The sequence below is a fragment of the Zootoca vivipara genome, chromosome 6 (assembly GCF_963506605.1).
Source record: "Zootoca vivipara chromosome 6, rZooViv1.1, whole genome shotgun sequence".
Classification (NCBI taxonomy): Eukaryota; Metazoa; Chordata; class Lepidosauria; order Squamata; family Lacertidae; genus Zootoca; species Zootoca vivipara.
In genome coordinates this window covers 34,346,822-34,362,807 of record NC_083281.1, presented here as the reverse complement: position 1 = coordinate 34,362,807, position 15,986 = coordinate 34,346,822, and the positions used below count along the sequence as shown (strand labels likewise).

General features: G+C 45.4%; 1 protein-coding gene across 1 annotated transcript in view; it reads right to left on the bottom strand.

Moving 5' to 3' along the window:
• SESN2 (sestrin 2) overlaps nucleotides 1-14,831 on the bottom strand; it is a 60,973-nt gene extending 46,142 nt beyond the window's left edge. The window contains exon 1 of the mRNA XM_060275768.1: nucleotides 14,176-14,831. Coding sequence (XP_060131751.1) covers nucleotides 14,176-14,580 — 405 coding nt within the window. The 5' untranslated portion in view covers nucleotides 14,581-14,831. The remainder of the gene's footprint in view (nucleotides 1-14,175) is intronic.
• Between the last annotated feature and the right edge of the window lie 1,155 nt (nucleotides 14,832-15,986).

Here is a 15,986-nt window from a genome sequence, read left to right as displayed (position 1 = left end):
CGTTCTGGAGGTCCATTCTTAACCCCAAACCATTCTTAACATGAGGCACGATTTTGCTAATGGGGCCTCTCGCTGCCACTGCACCGCCAGCATGCAACTTCCACTTGCATCCCAGGGCAAAGTTTGCAAGCAGGAGCATCTACTTCCGGGTGAGCGGAGCTCGTTACCCAAAGCGTTCGTAAGGAGGACAGTACGTAACCCGAGGTTCCACTGTACTAGTAAAGATAACTCTGGCAGATGTTGCTTGCCCTGTTCTTAGTATTGCAGGAGGGGAAAAAGCCACAGCCATCTCCCCAAATCCTTTATTATTATTATTAAAGGTACAGGTTTCCCAACTTCAATGGCATCTCATCCTATCAATTCACAGTGAAATCCACACATCTTTATTCCGAAGTTAGTCCTGCTAAATTCAGTAGGGCTTCCTTCCTATCGAGTGAGTTCAGGACTGCTGCTTTAGTAAGCCATGAAAACTGATCCTTTCCTGGTCTGCCCTAAAACCTCCACTGGACACACATAGACATCAGTAAAAGGCTGTTTTTAAGATACATGAATTCTTTTTTTTAAAAAAAGGGATTAAACAAAATGAGATCATATATTTTATTTTCAGCAAATGACTCAACAAGTTGAAAACCACAAAAGAGGAAAGATATGTTGGTTGTTGACAATGTTTTTAGGAGCTGTCAGTGGCCCAGTTTGCACGTAATGCTAAGCCAAACCATGGCAAATGAGCAAACCGTGTGGGTTTCTGGAGAGAAGAGTGCAGCCACTTTGCTCCTTCTCATGTCCTGCTGCTGCACTGCTGGGAGCTAAGCCATGGTTTGACTTTGCCTTATGTCCAGACCTGAACAGGTGGTTTCTCTTGCTCTGGAAAAACCACGAGCTGCAGCCAAGGTTCTATGTTCTATGGCTTACTGCTTATGGTTTGTTTGGAGGAAATAAGCCCAGGACTGAACGTAGCACACAGAAGCGTGGAGGCGGGAGGACCAGAGGATGAAAAAGTTACTGTACCATGATCTTCTCTCCAGGAACCTGCCTGTTTGCTTGTGGCTTGGCTTTGTGTTCTGTGCCAAATGGGTCAAATATGATGTGGTTCCAAGATGGCAAATATAGACGGTATTATACCCAGGGTTATTTATACTCAAGAGTTGACCTGTTAAAATGGCTTACTTCAATCATAGATCTTCCCTGCAACATCTAGGAAGACCTTGATACCTTTTCACTGGCTTTGCTTCTGGGTGGTTGCTGTTTTCAGGTGGGATTCAATTACGGGCAAATTCAGTGATGCTATTTGATTTGATATTACTGGCGATTATAATTGATAGGTCTTGCCAAACACCCGCTTTCCCCAAATATCAGATTTTTGTGTGACTGCAATGCACACTATAATAATAATAATAATAATAATAATAATAATAATAATAATAATAATTATTTATTATTTATACAGAAATCCACTGGCTTTATTTCCTGCTGGCACAGTTTTGACACAGTACTGTATTATATTTTTGTTTTGTTTTGGCAGTTTATCACTGCATTTTTCACTGCTTAACAAATTCTGTAAACCACTTAATTAAATAATAATAATCCGAGTGGCATGTATAAAACAATAATGATGAATCCAATACAGATAAAAAAAATAAGCAGAATTTCAAAACAAGTATTCACAACCAATTCATTTCATGTGTCTGGGTGGATCTGCTGAAATAAAAAAAGTTTTTAGCAGGGGCCTAAAACTGTATCATGAAGGTGCCTGCCTCTTGTTTATAGGGAGGGGGTTCCAAAGCACAGCTACTGCAACACAATCTCACATACTGTTTTAATTCTTGTTATAAGCCACCCATAAAACTTTGTAATTGGGCAACATAGGCATACTGTTAAAAAATAAATAAAATAAAAATCTTATCCACTTTTATATTTTATTCCTGCATTTTAAAAAATAATAATAATGTATAGCTATACAAAATTTAAATAGAAATAAACAGTAAGAAATAAAACACTGTACAGATAACTCACAACTTACGCATGTTTAAATTGTGTGCATTCTTCAACTTTAGGTTCTTGGCATTTTAAAATAAATAAATAAAAAGGGGCAGAAATAGGGTGAACATCTTGGGAAAAAATACTTTGACAATTCCACCTGCCATTGAAGGCAGTGTGTTTTGACTGTATACAATTTTGGCTTTGCACAGTATTTCAGGAACATAACCCCAGCAGAAATTGAAAGTCGCCTGTACAGTATTGACAAACAGGCAACAGAATGGTAAATAGTCCAGCAATGTAATTATTAGCGATTTAACAATGGATACTATCAGACAACACACACACACACTTATAATAAATATATAATTACATATAAAAATAGTTACAGTAGGTGTAGTATAGTTATAGAGGGCAATATCTGAAGTAAATGTTATTGAGAGTAGACCCATTGAAATTAATAGATTAACTTATTCAGACTCACTAATTTCAGTGGATCTACTCTGAGTAGTACGAGCATTGCCTACTACGCTCTAGTTTTAGTATATAATTCGAAATTAATTTTCATAGGATCGAAAAAGGAAAGTAACCGATCTTATATTTTTATATTGTTCGCAACTCAGGCGGAGATGGGTGGAGAGCATGTAGGAAAATCAAACAAATACAGAAGCAAGCAACAGTGACTAAAGTGGGAGTTGCTTCCCTATAAGCATGCACAAGATTGGGCCACACATCTCTCCAAGGGTCTCACAATGCTGCTTTGCCACTTGCCACTTACTAATGGATGAAAAATAATAATACATTTGAACCTAGTTGGAAGAAACCTCAACTGTCTCCCACCCTGGTCATTTTCAGCGCCTCTACTTCACGGGTGTCAAACACAAGGCCCGGGGGCCAAATCCGGCCCGCCAGACCTCGTCATGTGGCCCGCCGAGTGCCCCAGCCAGCGGGACCCAGTAGCGGGACCTTGCTGCTGAAGCGCTGCGCCGACAAAGCGTCGACAAACAGCTGGGGGCGGGGTGTGTGTAGAAAGGCGACCAGAGCAGCGCTGCGTGGAGCGCCCCAAGCCACAGCAGGAGAAGGAGGAGGCAGCTTGCCGTGGCAGCGCCCGGCAGCGCCGCACGGAGAGTCCCGAGCCTCTGCGACGCAGCAGTGCTCTGTAGCACTTTGAATCCTCCTCCTCCTGCCATGGCTCGGCGCCTGGAAATGGCTGCTGCTGCTGCTGCTGAAGCACAGACAAAGCACCCAGCAGCGCCGTGTGGAGGAGGAGGAGGATTCAAAGTGCTACAGAGCACTGCTGCGTCCCAGAGGCTCGGGACTCTCCGCACGGCGCTGCCGGGCACCGACCCGGCAAGCCGCCGCCTCCGCCTCCTCTTGCCTCACCTCCTCGTCCTCCTGCCGCGGCTCAGCCTCATGAACGTGAGCTCAGCAGCGGCTCAGCCTCATGAACGTGCAACTCTGAGGCTTTACGCACTTCTCCTAAAACGGACACCCGCTGCCTCACGCTGCACGGGAAATGCTTTTTGCCCCTGGGTCCCTTCGCGCTCTTTTCTGGCGCTGAATCAAGGCAGCGACCCCCCCTTCCCTTTCTTTCTTCCTCTCTCTTGTTCTTATTCTTTCTTTCCCTCTCCTTCCTTCCTTCTTTATCTCTGTCTTCTCTCCCTCTTTCTTTTTCTTTCCTTCCTTCCTACTCTTCTTTCTCTCACCTCTTTCCTTCCTCTCTCCCTCCTGCTCCCTCTTTCCTTCCTTCCTTCCTTCCTTCCTTCCTTCCTTCCTTCCTTCCTTCCGTCCTTCCCATCTTTCTTCCTCTCCCTCATTCTTATTCTTTCTTTCCCTCTACTTCCTTCCTTCTTTCTCCCTTTCCGTCTTCTCTCCCTCTTTCTTTTTCTTTTCTTCTTTATTCCCTTCCTTATTTCCTACTCTTCTTTCTCTCCCCTCTTTCCTTCCTTCCTCTCTCCCTCCCACTCCCTCTTTTCTTCCTTCCTTCCTTCCTTCCTTCCTTCCTTCCTTCCTTCCTTCCTTCCTCCCTCCCTCCCTCCCTCCCTACCCTCCCTCTCCTCAGAAACATAGGATGCTGCTTTATACTTCTGGCCCTTAAACCCTGGAACCAGGAGAGCAGCTCCAGTGAGTCAACCTCAGCCAGTCCCTTTGGTGAAGGGTGGTGGCTCACTGGCAGAACATCTGTCCTGCATGCAGAAGGACCCCAGCATCTCCAGGTACTAGTAACTCTGCAAAGGTCCTGCATGAAACCCTAGCGAGCCTCCACCACCCAGTGCAGTTACCAAAAATCATTTTTCAATAAATTGTACAATAATTGTACATTTGAATATATACTTGCCATTATTCTGACTATGTTTCTGCTTTCAGAGCTAGTTATTACTTACATTATTACAAAAAACAGTAATAATTGAATGCAGTGACAATAATTTATGATAATAAAGAGTGGACACATAGTTCTACAGATACAACCGGCCCTTTGAGGGTGACCAAACTGCTGATGCGGCCCCTGATGAATTTGAGTTTGACACCCCTGCTCTACTTCATTCCAACCAGAAGCTATTTTAAAACCAGGCCCCAGACAGCAATCTCTGCTGTCTGATCTGAAGACTTCCATGCGGCGAAGTCCAGAAAACAGAAATGCTCTGCAACAAAACATCCCAGGTCTTTCTTTGCAATTCCCCCCCCCCCCCGCCCTCTTCTGCCCAGCAACAGCTTGAATCAGGGAAGCCTACCAATTAGAGGACCGTGCCTTTGCACCTTGCCTGAGAGTGAGAGTGCTTCTCAGAGCAGCCAATGAATGGGTCCTTGCGGTGCAGAGGAGAGGCGGGTGGCAGGCAGTTCCTCAGCCAATCTGGGCAAATGACACTACAAATAAAGGGGGGCCGTGGAGGACGAGGCTTCTGCTGTAACTCTAGAGGGCTCCTAACATCCCATATTGACTTTATTAGCTGCAGGAGTGGGGAAAGGCCCACCAGCCTGCAGACAACTAAGCAAGAGCTGGGGTCTTCTTCTTTTTTCGGCATTCGCCATTGCACAACTCTGTGGCTCAACAAAGGGTTTCCTCGAGGAAGATTGTGTTATCTCCAGCCACTGCTGCTTGACAATGGTCCTGGTTCTAATCCTCCTGCTGCATTCTGCTGTTGCATCAAAAATGTTGACCGCAACCACGTTTCAAAGACAGAAGACGTTTGCGGTGGCACGTCCAGCTTTTCACGGGCCTGACCCATGCCACCAGATGTGTGGAGGGGTCGCTTGATCAAGGAGATGAAGCAATTCCACCTATGGGGAAAGGTCACAGCGTTTGGGGCTTTAAAGTTTAGGGAAAAGGCAAGTAAGAGGCGGCAGGAGAGGAGATTATAAAATGGAGCATGGCATGGAGAGAGTGGATGCAGACAAGTTTCCCTCCCATCTCTCATAACACTAACGGACAAAGGAAAGTACTTCTTCATGCTGAGGCGCATAGTTAAACTGTGGAACTCGCTGCCACAGGAGGCAGCGAGGGCCTCCAACTTTAATGGCTTTTAAAAAGGATTAGGCAAATTCCCAGAGGACAAGGCTATGTTCTGCTTCCACTGTCAGAGGCATTGCGCCTCTGCATGCCAATTGCTGGGGGTCACAAGGGGACAGAGTGTTGTTGCGCCAACTTGCCAACTTGCAGGATTCCCAGAGTTATCTGGTCAGCCGCTTTCAGGATGCTGGACTAGATGGGTCATGAGATTGGGTGAGGCACATCTCAGTAAGAAGGGAGGTTCATATACAAGGAGCCACCACCGAAAAGGCCCTTTCCTGGACAACCACATCACATACTTCATCCTGTATAGGGACTACCAGGAGGTGCTCGGCTGCTGATGTTAGAGAACGAGCAGACTGATATGGAAGAAAATGTTATTGCCAGGGAAGGCCAATGAGCTGCCCTCCCCATTTTGCCCGCCCACAATTCCCATCATCCCTGACTGACCATTGCACATGCTGGCTGGGGATGATGGGAGTTGGAGTCCAATGACATATGGAGAGGGCCAAGTCAGCTACCGTAGCTCTTTCCTCCAAATATGGTGATCAGTTTGACCCTAATGGGAGACAAATGAATGCTCCTTCCCCCACGCAGAGGACAGAGGAACCCCCAAAAGAGACCACCAACAGCTGCCAGACTGTGTCCTTCTTACAGACCCAGCTACCCTCTAGGGAACCTATCAGGGAGCCTTTTTGTATTCACATCTTACAAAAAGGCCATAAGTTCAGGGAAAGTCCAGTGATGGACGGAGAGCATCTCCTCCCAGGTTCATTAACCTCCAGGCAGAGGGAAATGTGACTGTGTCAAGCCTCAGAGTGACAGATTGAGTGACAGCTGTGCCTTTTGAGGATGGAGAAGCAGGAGAAATTAGCACTGGGGCTGCTTTTCTTTACAGAAAGGTGTAAGATCAAATGCCACAAATCTGTCACCAAATCAACCCATTTGGGATCATCTCTCAACCTCAGAATCCTCAAAGATTGCTTCAGAACCCGCAATAGAGGGTATGGAGAGAGAGATTCAGTTCTTAATCTCTGCATGGAAAAGCCTTTGAAATCCTCTAGACAGGTGTCATTTGTCTATTTGCAGGTTTATTCACCAACATGTCATTCAGAGTGGATTCATGCCGGACCATCCACACACATCGTTCCATTTTGTTAGTTGTTCTGCGATGCCTCCCCAAAGTTACTGCATTATTGCTACCTGGAGCAGCAGTCTTGCATTCTAGCGCGACTAAAACAGGTCAAACAGTAACAACACCCTGAAACACTGGTGGTACGAAAAGTTTCAGCACGATATTCAGCAAGAAGCTATGGAACATGCACTGATTCAAAGCAAAGCAATATGGCCACCCCAAAACCTTTGCAGGTACAAATGGTATTATGAAAGCAGGATTGTGTATAACTGCCCTAATACCATCATGAACACATATCATCACAAATGCACAATAAAAAGGAAGTCTGGAGAGGCCCAGAGGTGATAATTCTATCCAACTATATCTGTTGCAAAATAGCACAAATGGAAACCTCCCCCCTCCCCCCACCACTGAGAAATCACTATGGAGTCATTCCTTATTCATACAAATGATATTCTACACCTTCCACTTCCATTGACCAATAATTGGTAAAGGAGCCAATCTCAACACTCTTGATAATTAAATGCATGCCATGGTCAACATGTTTACCACTAGTATGATATGTTCCTGCCTGACATGCCCTTTAATTGCTCCAGTTAATATTATTATTAATGCGCTGTTCACCTTAAGTTCCCAGGGCAGGTTGCAACATTAATATGCAATACTAAAAACAGTTTAAAATAACTTAGTCATACAAATAAGGTGGGTCCTCAAAATATCTGTATGTGTGTGTACATGTTTATTGCATTTCTATCCCATCTTTCCTCCAAGGAGCTCAACGCAGCATACATTGTTCTCCCCCTCCCTATTTTGTCCTAAAAACAGCCCTGTAAGGTAGGCTAGGCTGAGAGACAGTGACTGGTCCAAGATCATCTAGTGAGTTTCATGGCAGGGAGGGGGGGATTGTGAACCCAGGTCTCTCAGGTTCTGGTTCCGCACTATGATGCACTGGCATAATCTGACACCCCACTGTGGGGAATTTAAGATGGAGATGCATAACTACCTGCTGTAGCTATGGTTGGGTGGTGGGGAGACCAGTAGAGGAGGGGATTTCCTAAGGGCCTTTTCAACTGGTGTACCCCTCTTTCTCTCAAGCATCAGTGGCCTCCAGGAATATCCCCCGTCTCTCACTTCTAAGGCAGATCCAAGCGAAGCAAGTTCCCTATCTCCCCATCTGCTCCCTTTCAAAGAACCCAACTTTTCCTACTCCATTGCACTCCAGATCACCAATGAGCCTTTAATCTCTTCTTGTTTGCTCCGATTTAAATTGGCCTCATCTGGACATTGTTGCGACTGCGGGGGATCCTCCACTCCTGTTTTGCAACCAAGGAACGGCATGGCATCAAACATCTTGGGGGAATTAGGCCTTTGTTTGCCAAGGTGATTCAGAGAGTCTCCTAAGGGGGAAATGCTTCCATACAAAGGTTGCCGTGCAACATGGTCAGCAGTGGAAGAACACCCTGCTCCCAAAAGAGTCAGGATCCCATATGAGCAGGGTTTACCTATACTCGTGCACCTAAGTGATGTTATCCATCACTTTGGGACACTTCACAGGAAGAGATTCAGAAACGAAATAAATAATAACTAAAGGCGAGGCTTCGTTGTAGGGTAGCCATGTGTCCTATTTTGGAGAGAGCAGTTTTTAAGGGCTACCATGACTAAAGTGGTATGATACTGCTTTAAAGGTATAGTGTTTCAAAGGTATAGGTCTAAGCCCTACTCTGAGTAGACCAACTGAAGTTAATGAACTCGACTACCTTATGTCTATTGATTTTAATGGGTTTGCTCAGAGTAGGGCGTAGGCCCTCATCTGCACTATACAGTACATTTAAAGCAGCATCATACCTCTTGAAACAGACAATGGCTTTTCCTAAGGGATCCTGGGAAGTCTAGTTTCTTATGGTCGCTGTGAGCTGCTATGTACCACCTGTCCCCCTCACAGAGCTACGATTCCCAGTGTTTCCTGTGAAGAGGGGTTGGCTGTAAAACTGCACCTGAAATTGTGTCCTTTTCTCCAGAAATCCTGTCTTTTGATATAAATTTTATATCATTTGATATCGCAGGGCCACAGGTTCTCCATCCCTACTAAAACTAGATGTGCCACCAATTGTATGATCCCATATAACAGAGGTTTTCAACTCTTTTGGTTCCACGGCTCCCTTGACCAACTACATCCTTTCTGTGGGAACCCTTGTGGGGCTCAGAAGCCCAATTATGTCACCCCTTGCCTGTAGAGCTGGCAGCCCCTCGCCCCTTTTCGAACACCCTCCCTTGTGTAGTGTTCCCTCAGCTTCCTCTCTTCTGCCCTCTCCCTGGGAGTCCTCTGGGCAGCTGCCCCTGGTCTCTGAGCTGCCCCCCCTGCCCCAAAGAGAAGTGCCTCCTCACACTGCCCCACAGGGGCCTGGGAAGCACCCCCTGGCCAGTCCCTGAGGCACTATTCGTCTGGGGAGCTTGTAGCTAGGGCTGCTGCAACAAAGAGCAGTGCAAGCCTTTGGGAGGCAGAGATGCAAGAGGGCATCAGAGGAGGGAGGGAAGGAAAGAGGAACGGAGGCCAGTATTGCCTGTGGCACCCCTGACCATCATTAAAGGCACCCCAGGGTGCCACGGCATGCTGGTTGAAAACCACTGCCATATAGGAAGAGTTCATTAGGATGCAATCTGAAAAATCAACAATACTTTACACTTCAGGGAGTTCTGTGAAAGGGCCTCACATCTGCCCAGACGCGTGCTGCTAGCCTTTTCTTCCTCTCTCCCATTTTCTGGACCACTTTGGAGGCTTGGAGTCCAATCTGGACAAAACAGGAAAGACCTTGACCATGCTGCGGTGGGTGACACCTTCAGGAACCAAATGCCAGTATATGTGTGAACTTTCCAGAAATCCTGATGGCACTTGGGGAGAAGGGTTGGGGTGAGGACTAGAAATCCAGAAATGCTAAGGGGGGGGGAAGCTTCCTATCTGCAATATTTGCTTGACTAGATCAAATTATTATATCCTTTGTAATCAGAAGTAATATCTAAGACACCTGGCCTGCCATTAGTGCGCAAATAGAAAAGAAATTCATGATTGCCCAAAGGCACTTGGGAAATCAAAATATATATTCAAAAGCTTGATGAGAAGAGAGACAGAGAGAGAATTTAATGGAATAACTTCTTTTCCAATTTTACCCAGAGTTAATTTTTTCTCTGTTGACAGGCTCTCATCCAGAAAGGAAGAGTGCGGGCGGGAGGGGAAACTGGATTACAATAAATGGGGTTTTGGAGACTAATGGAAACTTCTACCATACTATCAATATATGTTTTTAAAGATTTGAAATGGAACAGTATTCATATTTACCGTCTATTCCTTTCTAATAGCCTAGCATTCTTATTAAACCTCATATCCCCAACTGCACAATCAATTTGCAGCGCAATCCTAAGCATGTCTACTCAGAAGTAAATCCTATTGAATTCAACAGGGCTTACTCCCAGGTAATAATGGGTTAGGACTGCAGCCTCAATTCTCACAGTGCATTTCTTTCTGTTGCCCCCCCCCCCACCGCACTCCTTCATGCTGGAATGAGCACTATCTGCAGCCTACTCCGAAAGCAGTATCGAACCCCTTTAAACAGTCCTGCTTTTCCTGGGAACTGTAATTTATTCAGGATGCTGAGAATTGTTAGGAGACCCCTATTCCAGACTCCCTTGATCTTCGCAAAGGAAAGGCTGCTCTTGCAACTAGACTTGCTGGAACCCCTCAGCCTTTCATCTTCCTAACACAAACAGAAAGGAAAATGGAATCAAGTGGGAGATTTCTAAAAGGAACATGTGGGTTTTTCCACACCTCTCACACCTGCTGGACTCCCCTCTTCCTCCTCTGCCCATTCTGTGGAAGATTCCTATAAAGATACCTGCAAGGCCTCTCTCTACAGGTGGGGGAGTTAGAGCTGGATAGAGAGGGAAAAATCTGTCAATTTCGGTTGCTTTCAGTTCCTCATTTTCCCACTCTTATGTTCTGTCCTCCGCATTGCTACATCAGTTAATCTTATTTTTAAAGTTCTTGTGAAAATTCACCAGCATTAAATAGTAGATTTATTCACATAAACATGTGGGGTTTTTTTAATGTAGTTTTGCCTCACAACTCACTGGGTTGTTATGACGTTGAAATGCAGGTGGGGTGGTGGTATATATAAATACATTAAATCAATTGCCAAAGGTAAAAATACAGACCGTGTAAAAATAGGGCCATGCTTGTAACATCCTATTATATGAAACAAAGGATCATGGTCAGATCATGGTCAAAATAAATAAAAAATTGTCCAGTAGCACCTTAGAGACCAACTAAGTTTGTTCTGAGTATAAAAAGTGTGCATGCACATGAAAGCTTATACCCAGAGTAAACTTAGTTGGTCTCGTAAGGTGCTACTGGACAATTTTTTATTTATTTCGACTGCGTTGTCAGATCAACACGGCTACCTACCTGAATCTAGATCATGGCATGGTCGGATACACAATGGTATGTTGCAGAAACTTAATACATGTGCCCTGCTGCGCTGGTTTCTCTTGCAACACCCTGTCTTCCGCTAATTTAAAAGCCATGGAAGTGTTTGCTCCTTTGGTTTAAGATACGCTTGAAAAAGGTACAGTAGTTGCACTCCAGTTCAAAACACCCCCCTGCAGTTGCAAGCCTCATGTGAAGTGGCAGGATTTGCTCTGCGAGGGGCCTTTTGTGTTCATCACACCTTCCAACATTTCACAAATGAAAATAAGGGCAGGTTTTCAGCAAACACATCTCTGTGTTACACAGAGGGCCTTCATCGTGCAAATGCACCTAGATAATGGAACACCTGGCACCGTGAAGGACAGCTGGCCCCTTCCTTTGCTGCGTTAGTAAAGACTGTTTTGCTCCTGCAGGCTTTCACTCTGTTTGCGGTAGTCAATGTTTTGATGCTTGATTTTTAACCAAGCCAGTCCTGTCCCTTTGGTTGATTGCCTTCTGCCAGGGTTGGGGAGCCCAATTTCAGCTCACCAGCACAGGTCCTCACTTTCCCCCACCACCCAGAAGCCATTGGATGGGCAGGGACAACCGTTTTGTCACATTAAAGGCACTCACTGGCAGCGTCAATCACTAACAGCAAGCCCTTATTTGAGCATTTTGCATTTTGATTCATTCTGTGCCTGCAAATTTGTGTTAGGGGGGCAAGCTTCATGTTAGGAGGGGGGAGGCAGAACCTCAGTTGTTGTTGTTTAGTCGTTCAGTCGTGTCCGACTCTTTGTGACCCCATGGACCATAGCACGCCAGGCACTCCTGTCTTTCACTGTCTCCCGCAGTTTGGTCAAACTCATGTTCGTAGCTTCGAGAACACTGTCCAACCATCTCGTCCTCTGTCGTCCCCTTCTCCTAGTGCCCTCCATCTTTCCCAACATCAAGGTCAGTTAGTTAAGTATTTTTCATCATGGGTGTAGCCAGGATTTTTGTTAGGGGAGCAGACCTTTTCTTTGGGGTGCGGAACCTCAGTTAGGTATGTATTTTTATTGATTTTTATTAAAAAAAAATTGGGGGGGGATGCAGCTGCCCCTCCCTGCCACTGATTGGCTACGCTAATGATTTTTATTGATTTGCTTGATTTGGCGGGGGGGAGCTGCCCACCCCACCCCCTGACTACGCCCATGATCATGCCACTTTAAACAGTCTTGTCTTTGCCCAAAGAATCCTGGGAACTGTAGTTTGCTAAGGGTGCCAAGAGTTGCATACCCTCCAACATTTCTCTGATGAAATTAGGGACGCCGTATTCTGTACCCTCCAACCACTTCTCTGATGAAAATAGCGATACCCTAAGGAAAATGGGATGTGGGTGGGGCTGTGGGTTATACTACAGAGCCTAGGGCTTGCCGATCAGAAGGTCAGCGGTTCAAATCCCCGCAACGGGGTGAGCTCCTGTTGCTCGGTCCCAGCTCCTGCCAACCTAGCAGTTCAAAAGCATGTCAAAGTGCAAGTAGATAAATAGGTACCGCTACAGCGGGAAGGTAAACGGTGTTTCTGTGTGCTGCTCTGGTTCGCCAGACGTGGCTTAGTCATGCTGACCTGGAAGCTGTATGCTGGCTCCCTTGGCCAATAACACGAGATGAGCACCGCAACCCCAGAGTCGGTCACAACTGGACCTAATGGTCAGGGGTCCCTTTACTTTTAAGGAAAAGCAGGACATTTCGGGATCAAATCAGAAACCAGGACAGCTTCTGTAAACCCAGGGGTCTCACTGGAAAATAGAGACACTTGGAGGGTCTGCTTAGGAGACTCCACCTCAAGCTGCAACTGCCAGAGTTGTTTAACAATCCCTCTTCCCAGGGGACACTGGGAATTGTAGCTCTGTGAGGGGAATAGGGGTCAACAGTTCCCAGAATTATTTGGAGGAACTCATGACTGTTTGAAGTCATACAATACTTTAAAAAATACATAGTGCAGTTGGGGCCTCTCTTCCACAGGAAATATATAGGAAGAACTTGCTGCTTCCTTCTCATTTTGGGGACAGTGAAGAAACTATTCCAGGCCTGGTCACAGACAACCTTATCTGAAATTCAGGGACTGTTGTTTCTCTATTGCCCTAGCCCTTAAATTTTATTACATTTATGGTTATATGATTTATTGGTTGCACACATATTGTACAAGCGCACAGAATGGTACTGGCACAGTTCAACATCTTGAAAAGAATTCTAGCCCTTATGGCTGCCTGCAAATATAAGTTGTTATAAAATATAGAATGTTATCATCTATGGTGACATGTCTCAGCTGAGGCCAGTAGGACGGTATGGAAGATTTTGCTAGGCCTTAATTCTGAACTAGGACTGAAAACCTATTTTCTGTTCCACCCTAGTGACCCTGTCACATTAGAAGTAATAACAAATAAGGGAGTGCCCTTGATCATGTGCAGAGTACCTGTTGGCACTGAACATCCACATATTCCCAACACAACATCCCAAACGGGGAGATAGAGCTCCTGCATTGGAGCCATTTCTCTTGTTCCACTAGGGATTTTGGTAGAGCATGAGACTCTTAATCTCAGGGTCGTGTGTTTGAGCTCAATGTTGAGCAAAAGCTTCCTGCATTGCAGGGGGTTGGACTAGATGACTTCGTAACTTATAAAGGAGCACTATATGCGTCGGCGGCTAAGAAGATCAGGAGAAAAGAACTAGATAAAATAGTGGTCAATTGCAAAGGTGATTTGGACATTTAAACTGGCACAGTCTACCTGAGAACCCCCTGCTATTTTATCGTATGCAACAAACAAATTCTAGGTAACTGTGGTTTATTGTATTTGCAGTGCCTGATGTTTTTATGGTTTTTATGGTTATTGTTGTTTTTCTGTTTGTTTCCTTTGTGAATGATGCCATGGCCTTTGGCTAGTGCAATAAAGTTTATGATGATGATGATGATTTTGTATCATAGAATCGTAGAGTGGTCCCTTCCCACTCTACGATTCTATGATATACACAAGTTGTTTCCTGTGAGCTCGTTTAATACAGGTGGTCCTGTCATTCTGCCTTTAACCTGTAACCAGCCTGCCTAGACTTGGCATCTTACCTGGGCAGCCTTTAGCATTTGTGAGCATCGCTCTCTGACCTCAATGAAAGGGCAGCTTCTGGAGAGCCTGAGCAGTAACACCAGGATCTGGTGAAGCTCCAACCCTGCTGCTTCTGACGACAATGAGGAGCGTCCATTTTTCAGGTCATTTCGGGAAGGGCAAGGTTGATGGCCGATGGAACTCAGCAGAGCCTGAGCCAAGGTGTCCATTGCTTTCCCCCGGTCCTTTTCTCCTCGGCTATGGAGCCCAACCCACTTTCCAGAGTCCAGGTGGCCCTGTGGCCCTGCCTGATGTTTTCTCTGGTCCTGTTGGATGGCACTTTGTTGAGCACCTCTGAGAGGCTGTGGATCTTCAGCCCTGATTGGCGCATTAACGCAGACCTCAGCCATGCATTGGCTTGTCATTTTTCTGAGATCAAGCGTACCTGTTCTGCAATCCTGTTTCTCTCTCCCTTCAGCCTTTTACATCTGGAAGTTTCTCAGATCCACTTGCAGCAAGGCGAGGCCACATGAGCAGACAGACATCACTAGTAGCAGTGGCACACCCACCAAGCTTGAGAGGACCATGCCTGCCTGCAATCCAGCCTTGGTGAGCCCAGTCCCCTAATGTTGCTTTCGTTCGGGTGGGAAAAGGCTGCAGAAAACATCTCAGGCTGATGCAATCTGTCGTCTCTGCAGCCGGAGAAAGTACAGAGTTGCAAGCCGTGACAGGTAAAGGGGACCGTAGCTAAGAGCAACGAGCCCTGGTGCATTCTGGGAGCTGTAGTTTTCTTTGTTAATGAATGTCCTGGAAGCTGCGAGATAAGCCCTGATCAAGGGGTATTTACAAGATGCATTATTTTCCAGAGGCAAAGCTGTGTGAAAGCAAACACACAAATACATATGAAGTCTTGGGGGTCCTTAAAGACTAACATTTTGGTACAAGAACTTATGTTACAATAAATCTGTTACAGTTGAAGGTTCCTAACAAGTCCTTTTAAAAATATACATTAAAAATATCTTCTGTCTCTCAGTCCTGCCTTGCGTCAAAATGTGCTTAGGCCTTATATTTGGACACACAGGCTGTACTTATGTATGGGATTGTGCGATAGGGAAGGACAATATTTCTGAAATGGAAATCCCATTTGATGAAAATTTATGAATGGGGGGAAAGGCTGGATTGTGTACTGGTGTGGGGGGGGGCAAATTGTGTGCCCAGATGGCTTATTTGTTTGTTTTTCACAATACAGTAAGATAACAGCTACAAAAACTACAAACAAAACAAGGTGGCATTTATTCGGGAATTTGTGAATTTTATTGTTTTTGAAATGCACACTCGGGAGCATTTATGTGCTAATTCATTAAAATATTCATGCATCTTTTTGCAAATATTAAAAACAAGAATTTGAGTGGGAGGAAAGGACCAGAGTCATGTTAAGAAGAGTTAGAGTGCCTGTGTCCATGCTGTCAGCATTTTGCAAGAGGGATTCAACCACATAGATTTGCACAAAGTCGATTAAAAGCCCTCTGTTGTCCTCGTGCAACAAAACTATGGACTTTTTCCAGGTAGGAGAAGTGTGGGATGAACAAATGACTAACAGGAAGACATTTAAACACCCTAGAAGCAAATCAGGACAACTGTTCATTGTCAATAAAGACTGGGTACTTTTAGACCTGTTGTTGTTTTTAGGTTGTACTAAGATCGTCCTCCTGCAGTTTAGGATCCTGCTGTTGAATGACTAAATTTGGTATTTTCAGGTCACACGAAAAGCAACATGGCTACCTTTGCTTTCGCATGACAGGAGCTGCCGTAGGTTTTGACACACACACAC